The sequence below is a fragment of the Bubalus kerabau genome, chromosome 13 (genome assembly GCF_029407905.1).
Source record: "Bubalus kerabau isolate K-KA32 ecotype Philippines breed swamp buffalo chromosome 13, PCC_UOA_SB_1v2, whole genome shotgun sequence".
Lineage (NCBI taxonomy): Eukaryota > Metazoa > Chordata > Mammalia > Artiodactyla > Bovidae > Bubalus > Bubalus kerabau.
The window spans coordinates 11,535,510-11,562,693 of record NC_073636.1 but is presented as its reverse complement, the minus strand read 5'-3'; the positions used below and the strand labels follow the sequence as shown (position 1 = coordinate 11,562,693).

Here is a 27,184-nt window from a genome sequence, read left to right as displayed (position 1 = left end):
TGTTTCAGCTGCTCAGCACTTTCCTCAGAGCAATGAGTTGCCCAGAAATCACACACATTGCAACCGGTTCATAAATGTTCTCCTAAAGTGTCACCTCCTCCCTCCACCAGGGGGAAATGCGTCTTCAGGAACGTGTCCACGCGGCAAATCAGGCCAGGAGGGGGCAGCGTCTCAACACCCACAGAGCACAGAGCTGTGGCCTCTCGGTGGGAAGCTCTGGGGTCTCGGCCAGTCCTCACCCGCTGCCCAGACGGCCGAAAGACCACAAGGTCAGCCGCGCCCTGTGCCTCCTGTGTGCGTGTGTTTATTCATAGGGGCAGAATACCAAACTCTGCAAGTTAAGAATATGTCGGTTTAGGATCTCCCTGGTGGTGCAGTGGTTAGGACTCTGCATTGCCAATGCTGGGGGCAAAGGTTCAATCCCCAGTCAGGGAACTAATATCTCAGCATGCTGAGAGGCATAGCCAAAAGATTAAACAAGCAAAAAAAAAAAAAACCAACAAAAATATTTTCGGTATGTGTTCTGTGATGGCCTTCACTGAATGAGCAGAACTACTGAGAAGCAGAATGTTCTTCAAAACCCCAGGCATTTGGCCCCAGGGTGCCACGCACATTCCTGGAGCATCAAAGCACATGTTTCAATCATGTGGCCTGAGTTGGTGGGAAGGACCAGCAGGCAGATTAGAAAGCCCGAGAGAGGGATGCTGTGGGCTGGCCGGGGAAGCAGGAGAAGCCCATGGGGGACACCGGGAGGGTGGCCTCCTGGGAAGCACACAGCCCAGGAGGGCGGGGCCAGGGCTCGCTGGGCTCTCACCACAGGGGCTGCCTGGGTGCACCAGCCCCGGCCGAGCCACCTCAGGCAGGCCTATGACTGACCCACCAACTGACTGGGTAATTGAGGGAAGCTCTGAAAATTGAAAGAAGAGAAAAACAGGACAAAACAAAACCGGGGTTGGTACAGAAAAGCACCAGTCACGAAGAGGACACAAGTTGCCTTTATCATGAGTGGGTTTTGAATTTTGTCAAGTGTTTTTTCTGCATATTCTTACTTTTAATTCTTACTTGAATGTTGGTAGAATTGAGCTCTGAATCCATTTGGTCCTAAGCTTTTAGCTTTTGGGAGGTTTTTGTGTTTTTGTTTTTTTTTTAATTAATATTTGAATCTCCTTATTTGTTACTGGAGTGTTGAGTTTTTCTATTTTTTCTTGTTTTAGTCTTGACAGGGTGTATGTTTCTCAGAATTTATCTATTTCTTCTAGGTTTTCCAATTTGTAACTGTTCATCAGTAATAACGGCCCCTTATGATTATGCTTCTTTACTTCTGAGGTATCTGTTGTAATGTCGCTTTCCTTTCTGTGGTTATTTCAGTTTCCTCTCTTTCCTTCTTCCCTTAGGTAAGGGTTTATTGATATTGTTTGCTTCTTTTGAAAAATGCACTTCCAGTTCTTGCACATGCACACTGGGCATTCTGGCACACGGGCAGTGTATTTAGAGGTGTCGCTTAGCAACGATCATTCTGGGATGAAAGATTCCAAACCGTTGAGCTTCCCAGCTGGGAGGTTGCGGCGGGACGGCTCTGGCTTACCTGTAGAGCTTGTGTTGGGTTTAGGGGACTGTGAAGAGCTGAGGGGGAGGTGAGGTGTGTTTGGAGCCCATAGGCTCTGCGATGAAGAAGATTTTTGGCTACAGGAGTGAGAAGGGCAAGTCGCCCTTAGACTCCTCCATCGGCCTGGGGAGAAACAGAGGTCATCGTAGAACCAGCTTCCAGCCTGGGTACCACATCCGAGACAGGGACCTCAAAAAGATCCACAAAGCTGCCAGCGTAGGCAATGTAGCCAAAGTGAAGCAGATTCTGTTGCTCGGAAAGAATGGCCTGAACGACAGGGACAAGAAGAACAGGTAAGTGGGGAGGAAGGGCCTGGCAGGGCTCCCTCCTGTGAGTTTCCTCTCCAAGGCTTGCAGACACCTTTGTGGGATCCAGCGCCCCACAGACTTGATAGGCTGCAAAAGCCTTAGCTGCTTTCGGACCCACTTATAATTCCCCTTATAGAGCACTTTACTGGTCATTTTAAAGTGATTTAACTGAATGACAGTAATCACAGAACTGAAATAAAACATGAATAGCATCTTTTTTTTTCCTTCTTCCTTCTCCTCCTCTTCATTTGTTGTTATGCATGCATTAACATGATCTACTCATGAGTAGGAGAAGGCAATGGCACCCCACTCCAGTACTCTTGCCTGGAAAATCCCATGGATGGAGGAGCCTGGTAGGCTGCAGTCCATGGGGTCGCTAAGAGTCAGACACGACTGAGCGACTTCACTTTCACTTTTCACTTTCATGCATTGGAGGAGGAAATGGCAACCCACTCCAGTGTTCTTGCCTGGAGAATCCCAGGGATGGTGGAGCCTGGTGGGCTGCATCTATGGGGTCACATAGAGTTGGACACGATTGAAGCAACTTAGCAGCAGAAGCAGCAGAAAGAGCTCTCAAGTTCTATAGCCCTCAAGAAATCTTCTGGAACTCCCTGGCTCTCACATTGTTTTTCTCATGTGATTTATGAAAACTCTTCTTCCCTTGGATCGTCCATTGTGGATATTGGCAGTGGACAGATTTTTGATGTTGTCGGCATCATATTTTTAATGTACACATTTTTATACCATAAAGTTATATATTACAAAAAACTGCATAGTGAGAAAAATAATCCCCATGACAGGCCAACTTCTGGGTTAAAAATTCTTCAGCTACACTGTTTTATATCAGTGTACACTTATATGTATATGTTCTTTGCTGAAGGACCTTAGAAGACAGCTTTGAAGTAGGAAGCTGGCTGTGTCCTTGAATAGGAGGACATTTTCTTAGGATCTATGGTCTTTCCATATTTAAACCAATAAACATACTGTGGTTTTAAAGATTTTGGGTTACACATGCTGTCTTTAATTGTGATGAAATTAAAAGTTTTGTGTAGTAGGCAAAGATTTGCCCTTTTAGATATCAAAATTTGCTGGGTGACATTTTCTATTAGGAAAGATAAATTATGTGTAGATGTAGGAGAAATAACCTGGTAACTATTTAGAGAAAAGTAACTAGATTTTTATCTCACCAAAAGTTTCAGATGGAGTATGGATCAAAAATTTTAAATACACAGGGTGAGAAAAGTACCAGAAGAAAACTGAAATTCCTATCTATACATTTTTTGTGTGCTGACAAAGACCTTTTTTTCCCTAGTTCTACTGTTTATTAACCTTAATATTTTTTAATTGGATGGTAACTGCTCTACAATGTTGTGTTGGTTTCTGCTGTACAACATCATAAATCAGTTGTAAGTATACATATATCCCACCCCAGAGACCTTTCTAAGAATGATTTCAAAGGCAAGAATTCTGGAGTTTCCTGGGTTTCACCTCCCCACCCCACCCCAAAAAAAAAGAAGAAAAGAAATCTGAAAGTTGATTTAGCAACCCCCCAAATTTAAAAATCTCAGTAGATCAAGCTGTGTGCAGGGAAGTTGGATGAGCAGACAGGACTTGTCTTTCTGGCACTAATAGGAATGTGGCACAGATAAAAATAATTTGTCATTTTCAATTTAATTTAGAATTTTTTGTGAGGATTGGTATCCTGTGACACTTTCAGTCTTTTCAGAAGTCGAGGGAATCTTGGGAATTTCCTGGCCGTCCAGTGGTTAAGACTCACTGCTCTGGGCCCAGGGTTCGATCTCTGGTGAGGGAACCAAAGTCCTGCAAGCTACAACGACATATTGTACAACATGGTGAATATAGCTAAGATTTTATAGTCCCTTTAAATGCAGTGTAACCTGTAACAGCTGTGGGTCACTGTGTGGTGCACCTGTATGATATAATAATATATAACACACGTCATCTCTAAAGCAAGCTTAGATGGAAACACCTCACGGGAATTAGACCAACAGGAAAAAAGAGAAATGAACAAACAAAAATGCTACAATTTATAGTTGTAAAGACTATGAATTATAAATTATATTCCAATATCAGAGACGTTAAAATGTGAGAAAATGAGCATATTAGAATCATCGAAGTACAATGTTGTCTCTAATCCTCAAAACATATCTGCAAAGGAGGTGTCATATCCTTTGACTTCATTCAGATGTTGTCCTTGTAAGATAGTAGTAATAGTAGTAAATATGATAATACAATCTAACAATCACTAGCTGTTATCTGTGCAAGGGATGGTTCTACACCCTGTGCGTGGATCTCATTTAAGCATCGCATCAGTGTCCTGTGAGATAACTACTACTCTCTCTCCATTTTGTTGGTGAGGAAATTGAGGTACAGAGAGGGTGAGTGACGCCTAATAAGTGACAAAGTCAAATTTAAACCCAAGTTGAGCTGAATCTCAAGGTCTCACGTATTCTATTCAAGTAGACTGTTCTTTCTTTACTGTGTAAGAGGAGCTAAACTAATATATGCTGCTCTTTCTCCAGAAGAAAATGAAATATTTGTTTCAGAGGGATAGGAGTACCATGCTATTGGTGTTTTCAATCACACAAACAGTTATTTGTTTTGAAACAGTTACACTACAGTTTCCTAAAAACTTGTCTTGCTTTCATAGGACTGCGCTCCACTTGGCCTGTGCCAATGGCCATTCAGAGGTGGTAGCTCTCCTCCTGGAGAGAAAATGCCAGCTTAACCTCTGTGACAGTGAATACAAGACCGCGCTGATGAAGGTATGGGGCAGCGAACCATGTCCACATGAGATGGATGTGATTTAACTACTGAGACTAAAAATGAATGTATCTCATTGAAATATAGGGAACTGGTGAAGCTTGTGAACTATTTACTTAAATTCCTAGAATTTACACTCTGTTTCTTGGCACAACACTGACAGGCCATAGAATGTCAAGAAGAGGAGTGTGCGACTCTTCTGCTGGAGCATGGTGCCGACCCAAATGTCACGGATGTCGATGGCAACACCGCTCTCCACTATGCTGTCTTTTGCCAGAATGTATCGCTCGCAGCAAAGCTGCTTTCCTATAATGCCAATATAGAAGCCAGGAACGAGGTATAGCTCAACTAACTGTATTCACAAAATATTTGCAAACCATTTTTCTAAACCAGAAGTGTTTTATTGATAACAGTATGTAAATAGGTAGACTGAGTAGTGTCCAGCAGACCCTGTTACCATGGAAACAACTCCAAAGTCAAGCCAGCAGGTGGGTGGAAAATATCAGAGCCGACAGAAAGGGCAAAGCCCCCTCAGCCACCCTTCTACCCCAGAAGGAAGATTTTCCCACTAGAACGTGCTCAGGAGTGGGTGGTAGGCTCAGATCAGATCAGATCACTCGCTCAGTCATGTCTGACTCTTTGCAACCCCATGAATCGCAGCACGCCAGGCCTCCCTGTCCCTCACCAACTCCCGGAGTTCACTCAGACTCACATCCATCGAGTCAGTGATGCCATCCAGCCCATCTCATCCTCTGTCGTCCCCTTCTCCTCCTGCCCCCAATCCCTCCCAGCATCAGAGTCTTTTCCAATGAGTCAACTCTTCGCATGAGGTGGCCAAAGTACTGGAGTTTCAGCTTTAGCATCATTCCTTCCAAAGAAATCCCAGGGCTGATCTCCTTCAGAATGGACTGGTTGGATCTCCTTGCAGTCCAAGGGACTCTCGAGAGTCTTCTCCAACACCACAGTTCAAAAGCATCAATTCTTCGGCGCTCAGTCCTACAAAAAATGAAGGCTTGGGGAGAGTGAAGTGATGTGATGGGTGGCTGCTTCCAGCGGCTCAGGGAATGGGCTAAGCTGCTGGAGGAGGGATGGGGGTAGGAGGAAGGAGAACCAGTGCCCAGCAGCGGGGAGCTGGGGGGTGCAAGTGGGCTGGGGAGGCAGCAGGCCTGGAGCCCTGAGCCCTCCAGGACCCCGATTCTGAGATCCTGTCACGTGGGTCAGGTCACGTTTGACACTCAGCAAGGGTGTTCACTTGTACTGGTGACCACTTGGTTCTCCAGGTACAAGTGGGTCTCCCACGCTCAGCCCTGGGGGGCTGCTTGGCGGGGCTGCAGTGGAGTGTGGGCAGCTGATGATGGTGAAGCTGCCCCTCCTGCTCTTTCTCTTGTGGCTGCAGCTCCGGAGCTGCAGAGAGAGCTCCCCAACTCTCACAGGTGGGCTCAGTTTTCCTTGTTTGGAAGCTCCAGCCTTCCCTGAGTGAAAATATTTTGAAAGCACTTGATTGTCTAAGATATCACTTTAAATCACGATATTGCTCAAGACGCATTAGGGAGTAAAGCATTCTTTTTTGTGTTGATGGCAGATATTTGTGATAACACTGCACTTGTTAAAGGTAAAACTTTTTCCAAGTATTTTTCCCTTACTGAAAAAAAATTTTTTTTCTAATTAGTCTAAAATAACACAGTAAAGCAAAATTTGCCTTGGAAATAGACTTTGTCTTAAAACTCAAACAAGCATTTGACAACATAATAGAAATCTTGCTGCTGCTAACACATTCCAATTTTATGAAAAAATGATTTATATAAAAATGCTTTCTCTCTCATTGCCCAAGGCTTCAGAGGCTAAAAGGAAAGGCAAAGGAGCGAGCAGGTGAAAAATGCAGATCAAGTTGGAATTTTGGCAGTTGGGGTATGCCAAGAAGAGGTGTTTTTTTAAATATTTATTAGGCTGTGCTGGGTCTTAGTTTCAGTATGCAGGATGCAGTTCCCTGAGCAGGGATTGAACCCAGACCCTCTGCACTGCGAGCCCTGAGACCCAGCCACTGAACCACCACAGAAGTCCCAAGGTTTTGGTTTTGGGGTTTTTTTTTCCCCTTCAGTTTATATATTTTGGTAAGGTGCTTTTCAGTCTCAGGGACAATAGTTGTTATTTTGAGAAAGAGACTGAGTGAATTGGAGACTTGCCTAGATACCAATTTTAGGAAGACTTGGCAGAAATCAGATCAGCAGTGAACAGGTGGTGATTAAGTTGGGGAAAAAAAGAGAAGAACAAATATGTAACAGAAATATTATCCTATTCTGGCAGAAACAGCCAGTTAGACAAGAGTCTGGACTCTGCTCTCAATCTAGAAGGTCTTGATGGAAAGTAAGGGGTTTATAAACAATGAGATCAGGTTGCCTTTTGTGTTTATTAGTCCCTGTTCTACCATTATTTACCCAGGAAAATTTAATTCTGTTTTGATGACTCTTATCTCTTATACTTTTCTCTTTTCTTCAAATCCTCAAGTAAGAGAAGGAATTGTCCATGTGGGTGAGAGATGATACTGGAATGTTTGCTGCGCTAATTCTCAGCTAGAGTGTGCTGGTGAAAACCACAATCACTTGGGAAAGTTTATTAAAAAATTTACAAGCCTAGGCTGTTCCCTGAAGATTTTGATGAAATAACTCGAGGAAAGCCTGGACATGTGTATTTAGAAATATTTCCTTGAGATTCTGATACGATCCTTGGTGAAGAACTGTGGAGTGATTAAGGATAATTTCTAAGTGCACCTATCTCAAAAATAAGTAATCGATAGAAGAGTTGGAGTTTGATCAATGCTGGCTACTTCCATCAGCTCCCTCCTTTGCAACAATATTAGCCAGACTTTTTCTTCTGCCTCTGTGATTGAGAAGTTCAAAGGAATATTTTTGGCAAAATCTATTGGCTTGAATAATATAACTCCTTTTTCTTCCAACCACTAATTATTCAGTGACACTCCAAGAGTCTTTAGAGATTTGCTCATGGCGAAGTCACTTCGTCCGTAGAGTCTGACCCTTTAAGAATTTTACACCTTCTGTTATCAACCAGGTCATTAGGTCAACAGATGTTTGTTACCAACAGTGTTTTCCTGACTGCAGTAATAGTAACTCATGAGCCTTCTTTTGGTGTCAGCAGGACAGACTCTTGCAGTGTGTGTGTTAGATTTGCTGAGCCCTGGCATAAGCAAGACGACAGCTTTAAACATCAAAACCCATGAAGTTAGTACAGATGGGGATTCTTTTAATAATTTAGTTTCAGCAGTCTTAGGAACTCATTATCCATTTGGTTAATAATCTGGGAGAATTCTAGAAATAGATTGTAGTTTTAACAAGCAGCGGAAACATTCTTAAAGAAGGAATTTTGAGTCTTGTTTTTTTAATTTATTTTAATAAAATTATGAGTCAACAGCAATTTTTATTACATATTGAGACCCACTTTTCTTGTGAAACACATGATACTAAAGAAAGGAAAGCTTTCACATACAAATATTTGCTTTATGCCCACCTATTTGGAAACGGCAAAACGTGAAACCACAAGTGGGCTACAGAGCAAATGCGGTCCTTGGATATGTTTAGCTTACCTACCTGCACAGACTGAGTCACCATTTAAAACTTAGCAAACTCATGCGGAAGTCTGCATTTCAGGCTTCTTGGAGAACTCAATCTGGTCCCCCTTGAGCCCATTCTGCGTACGGAGGCCGCCCCTGTTTGGTCTGCATGTGGAGGCCGCCCCTTCTATATGGGGCGTGTGTTCGCAGGTTTGCCAGCCTCACCTGGCTTTTTCACTTACTCAGGCCACCAGCTTTCCCTCCATAAGCATTTGAGTTTCCAATTCTTGTTTTATAGTTTATTTTGATAACTATTTCAAGATTTTAAATACAGTGTAATTAATCTATAATTGATTTCATATTTTAAAAGAATTTCTTAAGGATGGGATTGAATTTTTCAAATTAGAATTTTAAGTTGGTTGTGGCAGTTTCACACTGAATGAGTCTCCCAAACACACAGGATTATGAGAGAGAGCGCAGGGAGAATTCACGGAAGAGCAACTCCCCGAGAAAACGCTGAGTGCATATTTATTGGTAACTTACATTCTGAAGGAGATCAGCCCTGGGATTTCTTTAGAAGGAATGATGCTAAAGCTGAAACTCCAGTACTTTGGCCACCTCATGCGAAGAGTTGACTCATTGGAAAAGACTCTGATGCTGGGAGGGATTGGGGGCAGGAGGAGAAGGGGACGACAGAGGATGAGATGGCTGGATGGCATCACTGACTCGATGGACATGAGTCTGAGTGAACTCTGGGAGTTGGTGATGGACAGGGAGGCCTGGCATGCTGCAACTCATGGGGTCGCAAAGAGTCAGACACGACTGAGCGACTGAACTGAACTGAACTGACCTTGTAATCTTTAACTAAGAACAGTAAAGCAAGACAGAGACCAGAACACTGGGATTAAGGAAGCTTCCTCCTGGAGGTCTGGAGGTAATTACATGAGAGTCGTCAAGAAAGGTCTTTGAAGATAAGCAGTGTTTTTCTGTGTCAAAACAGCATCTAGCTAAAGCTGACCTGTCAGGTTAACTTAAGGGCGGGGGAAGGAACAAGCAAAGGAGAACGAGTAAGATTAAATTTCGGGAGTCTTTGCTGAGAAAGCCAAAAAACATGGTGCCTACAGTTGGTTTTTTGGAAGAAAGAAAAACACAAAACAACCTTTCTCTTTGCGTGTTCATGAAGAGGATAATATTCCCATTGGAATGTCTGTAAACCTCATGAGGTTACTCTTGGTCATCCTTGGATAGGTTATGCATGCTACAGATAATATTATATAGTCCTGCCTCAGCATTGTTCCTAAAATATGCAATTGATTTAGTAGCTAATTGATTCTCTCTGGAGGAGTGTTGAGACTAGTAATAGAGCAAGTAAATACTACAATATTCCTGATTAATACTATGATAGAAGCAAAGATCCTTGGAACCAGTAAATGTTGAAAGTGAGTTTTAGAGAATGACTCTGTGGTTCATCTTTGGAAGAGGTAGAGGAGGAGCATTTATCTTTTTGAAAGACATATTTGGCTGCACTGGGTCTAGTTGTGGCACGTGGGATCTTTAGTTTCGGCACGTGGAATCTAGTTCCCTGACCAGGGATGGAACCTGGACCCCCTGCCTTGGGAACTCAAGTCTTAGCCCCTGGACCCCCAGGGAAGGCCAGGAGGAGGAGCATCTTGAAGAGATAGAAGGCGCGCTGGGGGATGAGGAGGAGGGGCTCCCTTTTATTTACTTTCTGAATTATATGTTTAAGTTCAGAGAATCTATTGCATGATTTTCTGTTCACTTTAGAAATAGGTTAACTGTGTGCATTAGAAATGGTTTTTCCTGTTTTACAGGATGACCTTACACCACTCTTACTTGGCATAAGTGAAAGGAAACAGCAAATGGTGGAATTTTTAGTAAAAAAAGAAGCAGATATACATGCGGTTGATAATATGAAAAGGTACAGTTGTTCTTTTTCTTGTTAAAAACCTTAGTGCTGTTCTCGGGTGCTAAGATCAAGATTAAATTAATAACAGGTTTCATTTGTGATCAACATCTTCATCAGTTAGGTAGAAAATCAATTATTCTGACTGGGGATCGTGAAAAACTATATAGCAGGAATATATAGCAGGATTCATATTCCTTTATAATATTGAGTGATGTCATATGCAACCTATTCTTTTTTCTGGTTGATCTTGTAGTAGCTGAGGGATTTCATACTAGTTTCATTAGCTTTATAAAATATGGATTCTGCTTTTCACTTTACCTTATGACAGTATTGAATTTCTTAATTATTTTATAACGATTGTTTAACCTCTAGTTCGTATATATTTTTCCTTAAAAGATGCATACTAAACATAAAGGACTTGATTTTGTCTTTTGGATGACTCTTTGCTTTCAGTTACTTTCTTTAAAATATACTGATGGTATTAGATTGCAGAAGAGTCCTTCACAGTTTAGTGACTAAACAGCAACAGAAAAGTGATTAGTAATCACTGTCACCAGATACTGTGGGCTCATCAGTTTTTATCCTTTTTCATTTCTAGTACATTTTGATGTTTTCATTTTAAATGAAGGTAGAAGGAAGAATGATAGGTTTAATTGGATAAACAGTTCCTTTAACAAAGATAAGTCAGAGGTGGATGATACAGACGAAAATGATGGGCCTTAGATTCAGACTGGGTTCAACTCCTAGCTTTCCTACCTATTAGGGTTATGACCCTGGGCACAGTACTTATCATCAGCAAATAAGTTTCCTGGTACAAAAAGGCAAATAGTAATGCATCCTTCAAAGGTGGCTGTGTGTATATATAGTATTTCATTTAGTGAAGAGCACATGCTTGTCAACATCATTAAGTGCCTCGATGACTATTTTTATTTCCATTATTGTTAATATTTTTGTTTTAAGCCTGCAAATAGCCTTTGCTTAACCCAACCTCTAGCTGACTTTGAAGCATAATATATGAGACTAAGGAGGAAACGGGGGATTCGTCCTTTAAATACTCACCTGCCTCAGATAAGTGACCTCAGCATAGTTTCTTGTCCATCAAGGACTTTGTTATTACTTTTTTAAAGCATTTATTTATTTGACTGCGTGCAGTCTTAGTTGTGGGAGCTCTCAGTTGCAGCATGTGGGATGAAGTTCCCTGTCCAGGGGTGGAACCTGGGCCCCCTGCATTGGGAGCCTGGAGTCATAGCCCCTGGTCCACCAGGGGAGTCCTCATCAGGGACTTTTGAAATAGTAACTGCTGCTGCATGCCATCCCAATGGGACAGGAGGCTTCTTTTCCATCCCTTCATTTTAGCCGTGGAAGTAATTTACAAGGATGTACACTTGAGCATGTAAATGGTCAGTTCTTCATGGAAGGGCAAGATGTTAACTTGGTAAAGCATATCAAACGAGCTGTTTCTGTAAGTTAACTCAACTTCCTGAGGGTGACGTCATCTCTCTGTTGTTTTAGAACCGCCCTCATACTTGCTGTCAATTATGAATGTGCCGATGTAGTCAGTCTTCTCCTTCAGCGAGGTGCTGACGTCTCTTCTCAAGATGTCTTGGGACTGACTGCAGAAGAATATGCTGCTATTAGTGGTTTTAATATGTAAGTGTTTACATTAAAATGCCAGTTCTCACTAAACTGCAGCCAAAAAGAATTTTAACTGTTACTTGTTACATGACCAGTGAGAGTTGTCCATTTGGTGCAGGCAGCTTCTATCCTGTGGGGGCACATTTGCTTAGGTCATAGGTTCCCTGTCATCCTTCCCAGAGTAGTGGGTGTCAACTTGCCTGAGATTCCATAGTTACAGTTGGCCCCCTCATGGGATCTGTTTCCTGTAAGAATGAAAATCTTCCAAAGGATTTATCTGCCTCATTTACCAGAAATCCTTAACTCTCAAGTAAGTTAGTTCAGAGAGGAATTTAGAGAGGTAAGCCCTGCCTAGGACTTGCCAGGATCCATTGTAAGAGTAGGGCAACGTCTTCCAAGTGAATCGGAGATGAACATGGAGATTAAGCGTCATTGTCAGAAAGATCTGCTGGTTGCGAGTTTGAGCAGGTAGAGAATGGAGAGTAGCGGTCCAGGCCAGGTCTTGATTGTGATTAGTTTTCTGCACTTGGTGTGATTAGCTGCAATAATGGGGGATAATTATGTTATCTAATGTAGTGAGTTCATATTTTATAAATAAATTTAGGTACAAATTATATAAGAGCTGAGGTTCCCTAAATTATGAACCACAAAGAACAACTCATCACCATAATTAATAAGTTTCCTGCAGCCCTTGAATGCTAAACATATAAGAAAACAGACATTGGTTTTATTGGGGATTTCAAAGTAGTTCCAGCAATAAAGTTCAAGAACAAATTATTCCATTCTGCAAGCATTTTGGGGATATATTATCTCATTAAATCCTCTTAATCCCCTTGTGAAATAAGGCAGTAAGATCCCAGTTGTGTAGAGGAAGACTTTGAACTCCAGAGAAGCAACTTCTCTAGAAACAAAGAGCAGTTGGTTACAGAGCTAGGATTTGCAAGTTTGAAAGAATTTTCATATGCCAAGCTAAATCTAGTTAATCTACTGAGCTATATGCCCTAAGTTCATGACTACTTCATCTTCCTTTTCTTTCTCCTTAAAATACATACTAAGCAAAACTTTGTAGAACTTAGAAACTTGAAATCTATGGGACAATTGTAGTTTTGATATTATCACTGACATTGTCTGTCTGAAATAATCTAAGAATTTAACATATTTTGTAGTTGTTTTTCATATTAGTGTTAAAATATTATTTATCACATTTTTAACACATAGCATTTGCGAACTGATCTCTGAATATAAAGAAAAGAGGCCTAAAACTACTCCCGAAAACAGCAACCCAGGTATGTCATCTGATAATAATGAATTACTCTTGGTGATTCTACCATAGATAAAGTAGGAGTGAGGAAGTTTCAATAATGAAAGAACTATGATAAAATTAGTGTAAAATGCACGTGTGTTTTATTTTTAAATTAATTTCTTAATAGTCTAGTATTCAGAATTGTTAAAGAAGTTAATTGTAGGTAATTTAACATCAGAGACAGTATTGTCTGAAAAGAATTCCATGTATTTAATCACAGCTGCTAAAATCCTGTATTAGATTTTTGTGTAAATTAGAAAAAATGTTTGTTAGTATGATATATATTTCATCTATAATCATATTATAACAAATTGGATTTCTTATAAAAGTGGAACTTTAACTTTTACAAATAGTTTGCATTTAGTGAATGAATAGTTATTAGTTACTGTGTAGTGATTAGTCTCATTAAAAAAGTTACCATCGTTTAAACTGGGAACCTCAACAATCCCTTCCTGGTAGGATAAGAAATGATAAACAGTAAGAACTGCAATGCTGAGCCAGTGTGCAGCGTACCAGGAAGAGATTACTTTCGAAAGATACCTTGGAATAGTACAGATCAGAAAAGCAATGCCTAGTTGAGAACCACCGGTTATTTTGCCTATTGTACCAACAAGGTGTCTGTTACCAACTTTATTGCTCACAGATCCAAAAAGAGTGAGATAGGTTGGCTTCATTAGAACCAGAATTTTCCTTCTGTGTGTTGGATGATTGTCATGATAGTATAGTTTTGTAAGAACAACAAGTTCTGTTGCCCTTCTTTAAAAGATTATCATAATAGATTTTCAAATAGATCAACTTGGGACTCTGCAGATTCTAATAAAAGACCCCAAACACTTCACATTAGCAAAAACACCACTATGTCCCCTTGATGTGGCATCTAGCACATGGTACAAGCTGTCTGAGAACACCTTTAAACTTAGTAGACCTCTATCTAATCAAAAGGGGCTTCCCAGGTGGCTCAGTAATAAAGAATCCGCCTGGCAATGCCTGAGATACTGGTTTGATCCCTGGATCGGGAAGATCCCCTGGAGAAGGAAATGGCAACCCACTCCAGTATTCTTGCCTGGGAAATCCCATGGACAGAAGAGCCTGGTGAGCTACAGTCCATTGGGTCGCAAAGAGTTGGACACGACTCAGTGACTGAACAACAACAACATCCATCAAAGGACTTCTGTATGTTAGAGAAGATACAGAGATGACATAGAGTCTTGGTCTTCGATATGCTCAGAACAGAATAGAGTTGTCCCTGGTTACTTTCTATAGTTTTCTAAACAGACTTTTCAAGGAAATCATTCTTATTTATTTGTTCATTTGTTCACTGAAGAGATAACTATCAAGTGTCTTTTACGTACCAAGCATTGTTCTGATGTTACAGGGTGCAAACATTTAAAAATCACTGCCCCTGCCCTCCAGGCTCGAGCTTGGAAGACCCCTCTCCCTCCATGTGAGTCATCCCTCCAGCATCACATCATGACGACACATGTGAAATGCTGTCCAACAGCACCAGAGTCTGTAGCTCCTTCCATCCTTCCCTTCCTCCCCTTATTCATCAGCTTAGGATCTGATGACAAATGCCTTCCAAGCTGAAAAAGCATGATTTCTATCAACATTTGCCATATAATGTGCAGGATTGATATAATGATATATCCCTCAGTAGAACAGAGCACTGTTTAGACCATCCTGCTCTAGGTGGTCCAGATACCCTTGAACAATGGAAGGAAATAGTCTCAAGAGAGTGTGCTTTTCAAATGTATTAGTACGTATACACATATATTTAAAACATTAAAAAGTTCAGCTTATGTGTATCCTACTGAATGCTCACCACTACAAGTCTAGTCCTCATCCCCACCACCCACGTGACCCCCTTTACCCATTTGCCCTCCCCCACCTCCCTTTCAAGAGACCATCCTTTCTAAATCTGGAATCACTACATCCTTCATACTTCTCTTACATTTGGAAAGAGGGCCAGGAAGACTTTGTCTCCTATATTTTCCCACGCTCTGAAGTTCAGTGCCTGTAGACCAAGCTTCTCTGTGATAGGGCATTTTCATCCTGAACTGAAGAGCCAGAGAATTTGTGTTATGTCCCAGCAAGACACCTGTAGGCTCTGTTCACTGCTCCAGGCAATGGAAGCCCAGAAACACTGTGCTGTTTAAGCGTGCTATTGTCAGCTTATCGTACTGATTCTATTAATGGTGTAGTATCATTTTCTGTCAGTCTCCTAGAGTTTGGTTAGGATTATGGTCATTGTAAACAGCAGTTCTTTCTTCTTTCTTTCTGTTCTACATTTGATGACTATAAAGGAGAGCAATGGTTCTTAGATATTAATGGCCCATGAGTATAATACAATCACTATTCCCTCTAGTGTGGTCTCCAGGTGTGGTCCCAAAGGAATACTTCTAAACAAAGCATCAGTCTTGAGGTTTTAATAGTCTGTATTTTTCTTTTGTTGATTTAAAATGTGTCTTACTTTTTTCTTTAATAGCGGCTAAGAGTTCTGAAGAAGACTCTTTAAGCAGGTAGGATTTGACAGATTTTTTTAAAATTGTATGTGTTACTAAGAGAACACACAGAGAAGAGAAGCTAATGTTTGTTGAGTGTTCTACTCTGGGTTAGAGACTGCATTATGTGCTTAACATTTGTGACCTCATAGAGTCATCAGAACAGCTTTGTAAAGTAACTGTGTCCTACTTTTACTTAATTAGGCAACTGGTTTGAGGAGGTTGATGAATTGACCCATGAGTCCATGGTTAAAATGAGTTGACCTGTGATTTGACAGCTGGCCTGCCTGGCTTCAACATCCACTCTCCTGTCCCTCAGCAGAGATTGAGAAGTACCCGTGTAGCATATAAGTGAAACATACAAATTATTTCTTTGACTTGTGTCCATTTTAAGTTTTAGACATTGCGGGGAGCTCCTGTATTCCCTTTACAGTAAAGGGGAGGAATGGGGCCTTCTCCATAAGTGACTTCCCTGCTGAAGGACCAAGACTGCCATTTTTGATGGACACAGTTTAGTCTCTGAACCAGGGACAGACAATGGAGAAGGAGCAGCATATCCTTCTGCTTTAAGTCATCAGGTTTATTCCAGTTTGGGCAAACAAAAGTTATGTCAGTCCATCAGTTAGATTTTCAGTTCAGCTATTAGGACTTGGTGAAAACATATTATTTCAGTCTTTGTTATGGAAACTATGAATGAGTCTTACCTAGATATGTCCTAGGTTAGGAGAGATGGAAGCAGAAATAGGTAACTAAAATCTCTTTTGGAGACTTCTCTGGGGGTGCAGTGGTTAAGATGGTTAGTAAGACTTCTCCTTCCAATGCAGGTGGTGTGGGTTCAATCTCTGGTAGGAGGAGCTGAGATCCCACATGCCTTGGGATCAAAAAGCCAAAACATAAAACAGAAGAAACATGGCAACAAATTCAATAAAGACTTTTAAAATGGTCCACATCAAAATATCTTTTAAAAAATGTTTTAAAACAGAGGCCAAATTTTAATTATGTCAAGAAACTTCGTTTACTACATAGATAGCCAAACTTTCACTTGCTTCTTTTTTTTTTTTTTTTTTTTTTCATTTAGAGAAATGAACTCACTCATTTTCGTTGTGTTTATGCTCTAAAGGTTTTCCAACAAACCTGGTGTGGATTCACGGCCTACATCAGATGATGACGTCTTAGGTTCTGAAATCAAGGTAAAGTGCGCTCTTGTGAAATTAGTTTTCATGCTCTGAATTCAGTTTCATGTAGTGTTTACTCTTAAATTCAGCAATGGTGTCCCTCTCACTGTTTTATGTTTGTAATGGAAAGTTCTTCAGGGCAAACTATTTTATAAAAATATGACTAGTTGATTTTTTTTTATTTTTAACTTTGGTAAATACTGAAGGTGGGGTGAAGAAAACAATGGGCTGGAAAATATAGAGTGACAGGAAAATTGTATTGGGAAAAGCTTTCCCACAGTGAAGGAAATATGAATTTTGGTCAAGGATAGAGTCTTACTGTGAATTTTAAACCATAAGGACATGACTTTTGCAACACTCATAATGATATCTTTAGTGGATATAATTACTTATTTTAATAATCATGGAATCTTCCTGGAGCCTTTCAGTTCCAAAACTATATAGCATATATCATCTAGTTGCCGCCCCCCCCCCCACCACTACCCACCACCCCTGGACACTTTATTTTGGTTTGTTGGCATTGGCAACCCACTCCAGTACTCTTGCCTGGAAAATTCCATGGACAGGGGAGCCTGGTAGGCTGCAGTCCATGGGGACGCAAAGAGTCAGACACGACTGAGTGACTTCACTTTCACTTTTCACTTTCATGCATTGGAGAAGGAAATGGCGACCCACTCCAGTGTTCTTGCCTGGAGAATCCTAGGGATGGGGGAGCCCGGTGGGCTGCCGTCTATGGGGTCGCACAGAGTCGGACATGACTGAAGCGACTTAGTAGCAGCAGCAGCAGCAGAGTTGTTAGGAGGGCCTTTTTTTTTTTTTTTTTTTCTCTGTTTCTGTCTCGGCTCTGCATTAAGACTAAAATAAAAGTTGAAGTTATAGAGATTTAGAAATTAAAATTCTGTGTCTCCAAAATCCATATTATAAAGGAATTCCACTGTGTTTTCTCAAGCATTCCATTAAGAGTATATTCACAACTCTTCATCTCATTGAAGAATGCATGTTGGCCTAAAATAATAACCAGCTATAGAAGCGGTTTCCCTTGTGGCTCAGACAGTAAAGAATCTGCCTACAATGCAGGAGATCTGGGTTCAATCCCTGGGTTGGGAAGATCCCTTGGAGAAGGAAACAGCTACCCACTCCAGTATTCTGGCCTGGAGAATTCCATGGACCATATAGTCCATGGGGTTGCAAAAAGTCGGACACGACTGAGCGACTTTCACTTCATAGAAGCAGAGACTTTTAATAACCATAAGATAAAACTTACAACTTGAGATTTTTTTTTCTATTGTAGTTTTAAAAAAACCTAGTCCAAGTTATTGTGTCACATTCTAAAGCTTCAGATTTCAGACATTTTGTATTATTCTGATTTAAGTGTTCATCTTATAGCCCCGTATCAGTGTAAGCTAGTGGAGTTCAGGAAACAATTGTGCATCTCCTGGAGCATGTAGCATAGGTCTCGAGTGTAAGAATCATGTTAATAGTTTTTGAATGTGAATAAATGAAGAGAGACATGGGATCCTGTATAATGTTACAGGTAATATAGTTCAGCTGCATTATGTTGAGGAAGGAGGTCCTGCATAACAAGGAAATAAACAAGGAATACGTGAAAAGTAAAAGGTTATAGTATTTTTTTCAGTGTCCACCAATTGTGAGATGAGAATTTTAGGTTAGAATTTTTGACCTTTTTAGCCCCATCTTGTGTTCCATTAAATGTTTCTTTTCAAGCCATACCTTCTCCTCAGAATTTTGATTACCAGTTCTTTTTCCCAGTAAATAGTTAGGAATATTTCTTAATCAATTTTTCTCTCTCTCAAGTAATACTTTACAACATTCAGGTAGTGATAGATGACCATGTGTGGCTACTCAAATGACATTTTTTATAGTGGCAAAATTCAACTCTAATATGGTAGTATTTATAAACAAAAAGTTTTAGAGTAATACTGACCGCTATACTAGGGATATATTATGAACAAAAGCCTCTGTCTTAAATATATGTTTTATATACAATGTATGTTGATATTTTCATAAAATTTGAAGAACAATATAGATGCATAATTTATATGTTAATAAAAGCATATAAAATAGAGGCTTTGTTCATAGTATATCCTTAAGAATACTGATATATTACTGATCTATTGTATATGAATTTTAAATATATGTTTTTCCACAAACCTTATTATACTTATTTTTTTCCCTTAAGTTTGTACTTGACTAGGAATGTCTCTCTCTTTGCTTTCTTTTCCTCCCCCACCCCCTTTTTTTTTTTTTTTAAACTGTTAACCTAATTTTTCCTTGCAGAATACTTTTCTTCAGTGTCTGTTCTTTCAGTCCATCTCTCTCTGCCTCTACTGTGAATATGTTTGATTATGGCTTTCTGTTTAGTGTGTTTGTGGCTTTCATTCATGGTCATTTCCCTACAGGTTTACTCTTGTTTTTTTTTCCCTTTTTCTTTGAAAGAGCCGAATTGAAACAATCATTTGTCTTTAGTTGTTTAACAAACAGAATAGAAGTAGCTTATCCTGTTTGCACTTGTAACCTATCTAAATAAGGTTCTACGAAAATCTAAACTTTCATATTTCCCTTCCCAAGTGATAAATGATGCATATAGAAATCATGCAAGCATATGTCAAAATATAGCAATTAATTTAAATGTCTTAGTTTTTCAATAGTACTCTAAACTGCCAGGGATAAATTTTTTTTCTAGAACATTTTGGTAGAGAAATAATCTAGTGGATGTCATAGTATTTGTACAGCAGTCAATTAGGGGTAAGGAGAGGAACATCTGGGGTTTCTGATGTCATCTGTCATAATGCTTACCCTATGAGAAGGTTAGTCAGTGGCAGAACTGGGATTTGAATCCACATCTGAATGACTCCAGAGCCTGTGTTCTTTGTGTTAGATCATATAGTAATGGGGGAGGTTATAATTCTTTTATTCAAGTTGATACTTGTTATTCATCAAGCTCTTATTTTCTTCTCCAGAAGGAACCAAAACCAAAGTTAGCAAAGCTAATGAAGGCTTTTCAGCAATCCAAGAGAAACCGTAAGTTATTTGAGGACTGTCCTCCTGGTGTTATTCACTGATTTGAAATGACACAGGTTCTCATGTACTCTCCCCTGTTTTCACTGTATTAGAAGCAGAATGTGGCATTGTGAGACGAGAGAGTGCCACCCTCTCTGAGAACAATAATTCTGATAGTGAAATTGAAGATGTGGTTGAAACCCTTCCCAAACCACCACCTGGAGTCCAGGGCTTCTCTCATCCTGCCTTCCCAAGGCCTGATCCTCTTCCAAAATCACTCAAGACTCTAGCAGGCCTTGGTCTTGCAAAGGTAAGTTGTTTTGTTTTTAACTCTTTTTTCCCCTGTACTTTTTTACACACCATTCCCTTGATCCTATGATGACAAAAAGGATCCCACCGCAGAAATGGAAGACTTCAAAGTCAGGATACAAAATGATGTGATAATGAGAGCAATATATCTGCATGGTTCAGATTTATAAATGTTGTCATACTAAGTATGCCATTATGAAAGAAAAAAATTACAAAGCAATTAGGAAAAACAGCTAGATGAATATGAAGACTGCAAGGGGGATGAAGGAGAAGAATTCATTTAAGAAGGATAAGATGAAGACGAGACGAGACAGAGGAGGCGGTCCTAAGATGGCAGAGGAATAAGACAGGGAGACCACTTTCTCCCCCACAAATTCATCAAAAGAACATTTGAATGCTGAGTAAATTCCACAAAACAACTTCTGAATGCTGGCAGAAGACATCAGGCACCCAGGAAAGCAGCCCATTGTCTTCAAAAGGAGGTAGGAAAAAATATAAAAGATAAAAAGAGAGACAAAAGAGGTAGGGATGGAGCTCCATCCCAGGAAGGGAGTCTTAAAAAAGCGAGAAGTTTCCAAACACGAGGAAGCATTCTCACTGCTGAGTCTGTGGCGAGCCTTGGCACCACAGAGGGCAACATAACCAGGAGGAAAAATAAATTAATAATTAAGACCCACAGATTACGTGCCCAATGGTAACTCCCCCAGCGGAGAAGCAGTGCAGACGCCTGCATCCTCCACTAGCAAGCGGGGGCTGGGCAGGGAGGCGTGGGCTGCATTGCTTAGAGTAAGGACTGGGCCTGAATGCCCCGAGGGCAATCTGAGGGAACTAACTTGGGCTAGCAAACCAGACTGTGGGAGAGCTACCACGCGAAAAGCCCTAACCTAAGACACTACCAGGCCCATTCACAGAACAAAGGACTGAGCAGAGCTAGCCGGCTGCAGGCCAACCCATCCCCCGCCTCTGGTGACAGGCAGGCAAAGGCAGCCAGAGCTGGAAGGGGGCAATCGCGGCCCCAGAGAGGCATTATCTAACAAACTGCAAGCAGGCTTCGTTGCTAACCAAGACTTCTTGGGATTCTGGACGGTCAACATCCGCCTGAGAAGGTGCACCAGTTGTACACCCAGAAAACCGAACGGCAGGGATGGGGGAGGCGATAAGTCGCAGCAACCGTGCTCACCAAACACCTCATCACCTGAGCTGCTCGGACCTGGGAAGTGCACAAAACGCAGGCCCAACGGAGTCTTCACCTCTGAGGACTACCCAAGCGCCTGAACCTGAGTGGCTTAAACCTGGGAGGTGCAGACAGCCAAGGGCTGGCCTCCGACGGTTCCTGGTGGAGCAACCTGGAGCCTGAGCGGTGTGGGCAGGGAGGGCACACGAGCCGTGAGCAGGGGCAGGCCCAGTGTGACTGAGGCACTGCAAGCACACGTGTGTTATTTGTTTGCAGTGTCCCTCCCTCCCCACAGTGCGACTGAACAAGTGAGCCTAAAAAAAGTGTCCACCACCATCCCCCTTGTGTCAGGGCTGAAATCAGACACTGAAGAGACCAACAAACAGAAGAAGCTAAAACAGAGGGAACCTCCTTGGAAGTGACAGGTGCAATAGATTAAAACCCTGTTGTTAGTACCGACTACATAGGGAGGGGCCTATAGGTCTCGAGAAATATAAGCCAGATCAAGGAACTATCTGAAAATGAACTGACCCCACACTGCCCACAACAACACCAGAGAAAGTCCTAGATATATTTTTACTATTTTTATTATCATTCTGTAATTTTTAAACAAAATTTTTAATTTTTAAGTCCTCTATTACTCCTTTAATTTTCATTTTTATAACGTACTATTACTTAGCAAAAAAAAAAAAAAAAGAGAGAGAGAGAGAAAGAGACCCTATTTTTTAGAGCAAGCTTTATATATATATATATATATATATATATATATATATATATATATTATACTTTTTGTGACTTTGTTTTTTTTTCCTTTAATATTGAATTTTTGAAAATCCAACCTCTACACTAGATTTTTAATCTTTGCTTTTTGGTATTTGTTATCAATTTTGTACCTTTAAGAACCCAATCTTCAGTACTCACGTTTACTTGGGAGCAAGATTACTGGCTTGACTGCTCTCTCCCACTTTGGACTCTCCTTTTTCTCCACCAAGTTGCCTCTATCTCCTCCCTCCCCCTTCTCTTCTCTACCCAACTCTGTGGATCTCTTTGTGTGTGCCGGACGGTGGAGAACACTTAGGGAACTGATTACTGGCTGGATCTGTCTCTCTCCTTTTGATTCCCCCTTTTATCCTCCTGACCACCTCTGTCTCCTTCCTCCCTCTTCTTCATGTAACTCTGTGAACCTGTCTGGGTGTCCCTCACTGTGGAGAAACTTTTCATCTTTAACCTAGATGTTTTATCAATGGTGCTGTATAGAAGGAGAAGTTTTGAAACTACTGTAAAAATAAGACCGATAACTGGAAGTAGGAGGCTTAAGTCCAAACCCTGACTCCAGGGCACTCCTGACTCCAAGGAACATTAATTGACAGGAGCTCATCAAACGCCTCCATACCTACACTGTAACCAAGCACCACCCAAGGGCCAACAAGTTCCAGAGAAAGACATACCACACAAATTCTCCAGCAACACACGAATATAGCCCTGAGCTTCAATATACAGGCTGCCCAAAGTCACTCTAAACCCACTGACATCTCATAACTCATTACTGGACACTTCATTGCACTCCAGAGAGAAGAAATACAGCTCCACCCACCAGAACACCGACATAAGCTTCCCTAACCAGGAAACCTTGACAAGCCACCCGTACAACCCCACTGACAGAGAGGAAACTCCACAATAAAGAGAACTCCACAAACTGCCAGAATAGAGAAAGGATACCCAAACGCAGCAATATAAACAAGATGAAGAGACAGAGGACTACCCAGCAGGTAAAGGAACAGGATAAATGCCCACCAAACCAAACAAAAGAGGAAGAGATAGGGAATCTACCTGATAAAGAATTCCGAATCATGATAGTGAAAATGATCAAAAATCTTGAAAACAAAATGGAATCACAGATAAATAGCCTGGAGACAAGGATTGAGAAGGTGCAAGAAAGGTTTAACAAAGATCTATAAGAAATAAAAAAGAGTCAATATATAATGAATAATGCAATAAATGATATCAAAAACACTCTGGAGGGAACAAATAGTAGAATAACAGAGTCAGAAGATAAGATTAGTGAGATAGAAGATAGAATGGTAGAAATAAATGAATCCAAGGGGAAAAAAGAAAAACGAATTAAAGAAATGAGGACAATCTCAGAGACCTCTGGAACAATGTTAAATGCCCCAAAATTCGAATCATAGGAGTCCCAGAAGAAGAAGACAAAAAGAAAGGCCATGAGAAAATACTTGAAGAGATAATAGTTGAAAACTTCCCTAAAATGGGGAAGGAAATAATCACCCAGGTCCAAGAAACCCAGAGAGTCCCAAATAGGATAAACCCAAGTTGAAACACCCCAAGACACATACTAATCAAATTAACAAAGTTCAAACACAAAGAACAAATATTAAAAGCAGCAAGGGAAAAACAACAAATAACACACAAGGGGATTCCCATAAGGATAACAGCTGATCTTTCAATAGAAACTCTTCAGGCCAGGAGGGAATGGCAGGACATACTTAAAGTGATGAAAGGCAATAACCTACAGCCCAGACTACTGTACCCAGCAAGGATCTCATTCAAATATGAAGGAGAAACCAAAAGCGTTACAGACAAGCAAAAGCTGAGAGAATTCAGCACCACCAAACCAGCTCTCCAACAAATACTAAGGATATTCTCTAGACAGGAAACACAAAAAGGGAGTATAAACTCTAACCCAAAACAATAAAGTAAATGGCAATGGGATCATACTTATCAATAGTTACCTTAAACATAAATGGGTTGAATGCCCCAACCAAAAGACAAAGATTGGATGAATGGATACAAAACCAAGACCCCTATATATGTTGTCTACAAGAGACCCACCTCAAAACGAGGGACACATATAGACTGAAAGTGAAGGGCTGGAAAAAGATATTCCACGCAAATAGAGCCCAAAAGAAAGCAGGAGTAGCAATACTCATATCAGATAAAATAGATTTTAAAACAAAGGCTGAGAAAAGAGACAAAGAAGGACACTACAAAATGATCAAAGGATCAATCCAAGAAGAAGATATAACAATTATAAATATATATGCACCCAACATAGGAGCACCACAATATGTAAGACAAATGCTAACAAGTATGAAAGGGGAAATTAACAATAACGCAATAATAGTGGGAGACTTTAATCCACTCACACCTATGGATAGATCAACTAAACAGAAAATTAACAAGGAAACACAAATTTTAAAAGATACAGTAGACCAGTTAGATGTAATTGATATCTATAGGACATTTCACCCCAAAACAATGAATTTCACCTTTTTCTCAAGCACACACGGAACCTTCTCCAGGATAGATCACATCCTGGGCCATAAATCTAGCCTTGGTAAATTCAAAAAAATAGAAATCATTCCAAGCATCTTTTCTGACCACAATGCAGTAAGATTGGATGTCAATTACAGGAGAAAAACTATTAAAAATTCCAAAATATGGAGGCTGAATAACATGGTGGTGAATAACCAACAAATCACAGAAGAAATCAAAATATGCATAGAAATGAATGAAAATGAAAACACAACAACCCAAAACCTGTGGGACACTGTAAAAGCAGTGCTAAGGGGAAGGTTCATAGCAATACAGGCATACCTCAAGAAACAAGAAAAAAGTCAAATAAATAACCTAACTCTACACCTCAAGCAACTAGAAAAGGAAGAAATGCAGGACTCCAGGATTAGTAGAAGGAAAGAAATCTTAAAAATTAGGGCAGAAATAAATGTAAAAGAAACAAAAGAGACCATAGCCAAAATCAACAAAGCCAAAAGCTGGTTATTTGAGAGGATAAATAAAATTGACAAACCATTAGCCAGACTCATCAAGAAACAAAGGGAGAAAAATCAAATCAATAAAATTAGAAACGAAAATGGAGAGATCACAACAGACAACACAGAAATACAAAGGATCATAAGAGACTACTATCAGCAATTATATGCCAATAAAATGGACAATGAGGAAGAAATGGACAAATTCTTAGAAAAGTACAACTTTCCAAAACTGAACCAGGAAGAAATAGAAAATCTTAACAGACCCATCACAAGCACGGAAATCGAAACTGTAATCAGAAATCTTCCAGCAAACAAAAGCCCAGGTCCAGACGGCTTCACAGCTGAATTCTACCAAATATTTAGAGACGAGCCAACACCTATCCTACTCAAACTCTTCCAGAAAATTGCAGAGGAAGGTAAACTTCCAAACTCATTCTATGAGGCCACCATCACCCTAATACCAAAACCTGACAAAGATGCCACAAAAAAAGAAAACTACAGGCCAATATCACTGATGAATATAGATGCAAAAATCACTAACAAAATTCTAGCAATCAGAATCCAACAACACATTAAAAAGATCATACATAATGACCAAATGGGCTTTATTCCAGGGATGCAAGGATTCTTCAATATCCGCAAGTCAATCAATGTAATACACCACATTAACAAATTGAAAGTGGTCAACCACTTTTAAATGAATGAAACTAGAACCCTTTCTAATACCATAGACAAAAATAAACTCAAAATGGATCAAAGATCTAAATGTAAGACCAGAAACTATAAAACTCCTAGAGGAGAAGATAGGCAAAACACTCTCTGACATAAATCACAGCAGGATCCTCTATGACCCACCTCCCAGAATATTGGAAATAAAAGTAAAAATAAACAAATGGGACCTAATTAAAATTAAAAGCTTCTGCACAACAAAGGAAACTATAAGCAAGGTGAAAAGACAGCTTTCAGAATGGGAGAAAATAATAGCAAATGAAGCAACTGACAAACAATTAATCTCAAAAATGTACAAGAAACTTCTGCAGCTCAATTCCAGGAAAATAAACGACTCAGTCAAAAAATGGGCCAAAGATCTAAACAGACATTTCTCCAAAGAAGACATACAGATGGCTAACAAACATGAAAAGATGCTCAACATCACTCATTATCAGACAAATGCAAATCAAAACCACAATGAGGTACCATTTCACGCCAGTCAGAATGGCTGCTATCCAATAGTCTACAAGCAATAAATGCTGGAGAGGGTGTGGAGAAAAGGGAGCCCTCTTACACCGTTGGTGGGAATGCAAACTAGTACAGCCACTATGGAGAACAGTGTGGAGATTCCTTAAAAAACTGGAAATAGAACTGGGACCCAGCAATCCCACTACTGGGCATACACACCGAGAAAACCAGAATTGAAAGAGACACATGTACCCCAATGTTCATCGCAGCACTGTTTATAATAGCCAAGACATGGAAGCAACCTAGATGTCCATCAGCAGACGAATGGATAAGAAAGCTGTGGTACCTATACACAATGGAGTATTACTCAGCCATTAAAAAGAATACATTTGAATCAGTTCTAACAAGGTGGATGAAACTGGAGCCTATTATACAGTGTGAAGTAAGCCAGAAAGAAAAACACCAATACAGTATACTAATGCGTATATATGGAATTTAGAAAGATGGTAACGATAACCCTGTATGCGAGACAGCAAAAGAGACACAGATGTATAGAACAGTCTTTTGGACTCTGTGGGAGAGGGCGAGGGTGGGATGATTTGGGAGAATGGCATAGAAATATGTATAATATCATATGTGAAACAAATCACCAGTCCAGGTTCGATGCGTGATACAGGATACTCGGGGCTGGTGCCCTGGGATGACCCAGAGGGATGGTATGGGGAGGGAGGTGGGAGGGGGATCAGGATGGGGAACACGTGTACACCCATGGTGGACTCATGTTGATGTATGGCAAAACCAATACAATATTGTAAAGTAATTAGCCTCCATTTAAAATAAATAAATTTAAAAAAGATGAATACGAGACAGAATGAAGGTCAAGATGAAACATTATTTTACAAACAC

General features: G+C 40.4%; 1 protein-coding gene and 1 long non-coding RNA gene across 3 annotated transcripts in view; one reads left to right on the top strand and one right to left on the bottom strand.

Moving 5' to 3' along the window:
• The first annotated feature begins 1,183 nt into the window (after positions 1-1,183).
• LOC129625327 (ankyrin repeat domain-containing protein 26-like) overlaps positions 1,184-27,184 on the top strand; it is a 79,157-nt gene continuing 53,156 nt past the window's right edge. For both annotated transcript variants that reach the window (XR_008701352.1, XM_055543477.1), the window contains exons 1-10: positions 1,184-1,899; positions 4,586-4,700; positions 4,862-5,035; positions 10,096-10,202; positions 11,703-11,840; positions 13,044-13,111; positions 15,614-15,647; positions 16,750-16,819; positions 19,786-19,846; positions 19,939-20,135. Coding sequence is in view for 1 of the 2 variants with exons in the window: in XM_055543477.1 (XP_055399452.1) it covers positions 1,667-1,899; positions 4,586-4,700; positions 4,862-5,035; positions 10,096-10,202; positions 11,703-11,840; positions 13,044-13,111; positions 15,614-15,647; positions 16,750-16,819; positions 19,786-19,846; positions 19,939-20,135 (1,197 nt within the window). In the remaining variant the exon portion in view is untranslated. The remainder of the gene's footprint in view (positions 1,900-4,585; positions 4,701-4,861; positions 5,036-10,095; positions 10,203-11,702; positions 11,841-13,043; positions 13,112-15,613; positions 15,648-16,749; positions 16,820-19,785; positions 19,847-19,938; positions 20,136-27,184) is intronic.
• Positions 5,022-16,483, bottom strand: LOC129625328 (uncharacterized). The gene is made up of 3 exons (XR_008701353.1): positions 16,334-16,483; positions 11,250-12,364; positions 5,022-6,170 (listed from the first exon to the last, which is right to left on the bottom strand). It is a non-coding gene; the product is annotated as an uncharacterized LOC129625328 (long non-coding RNA).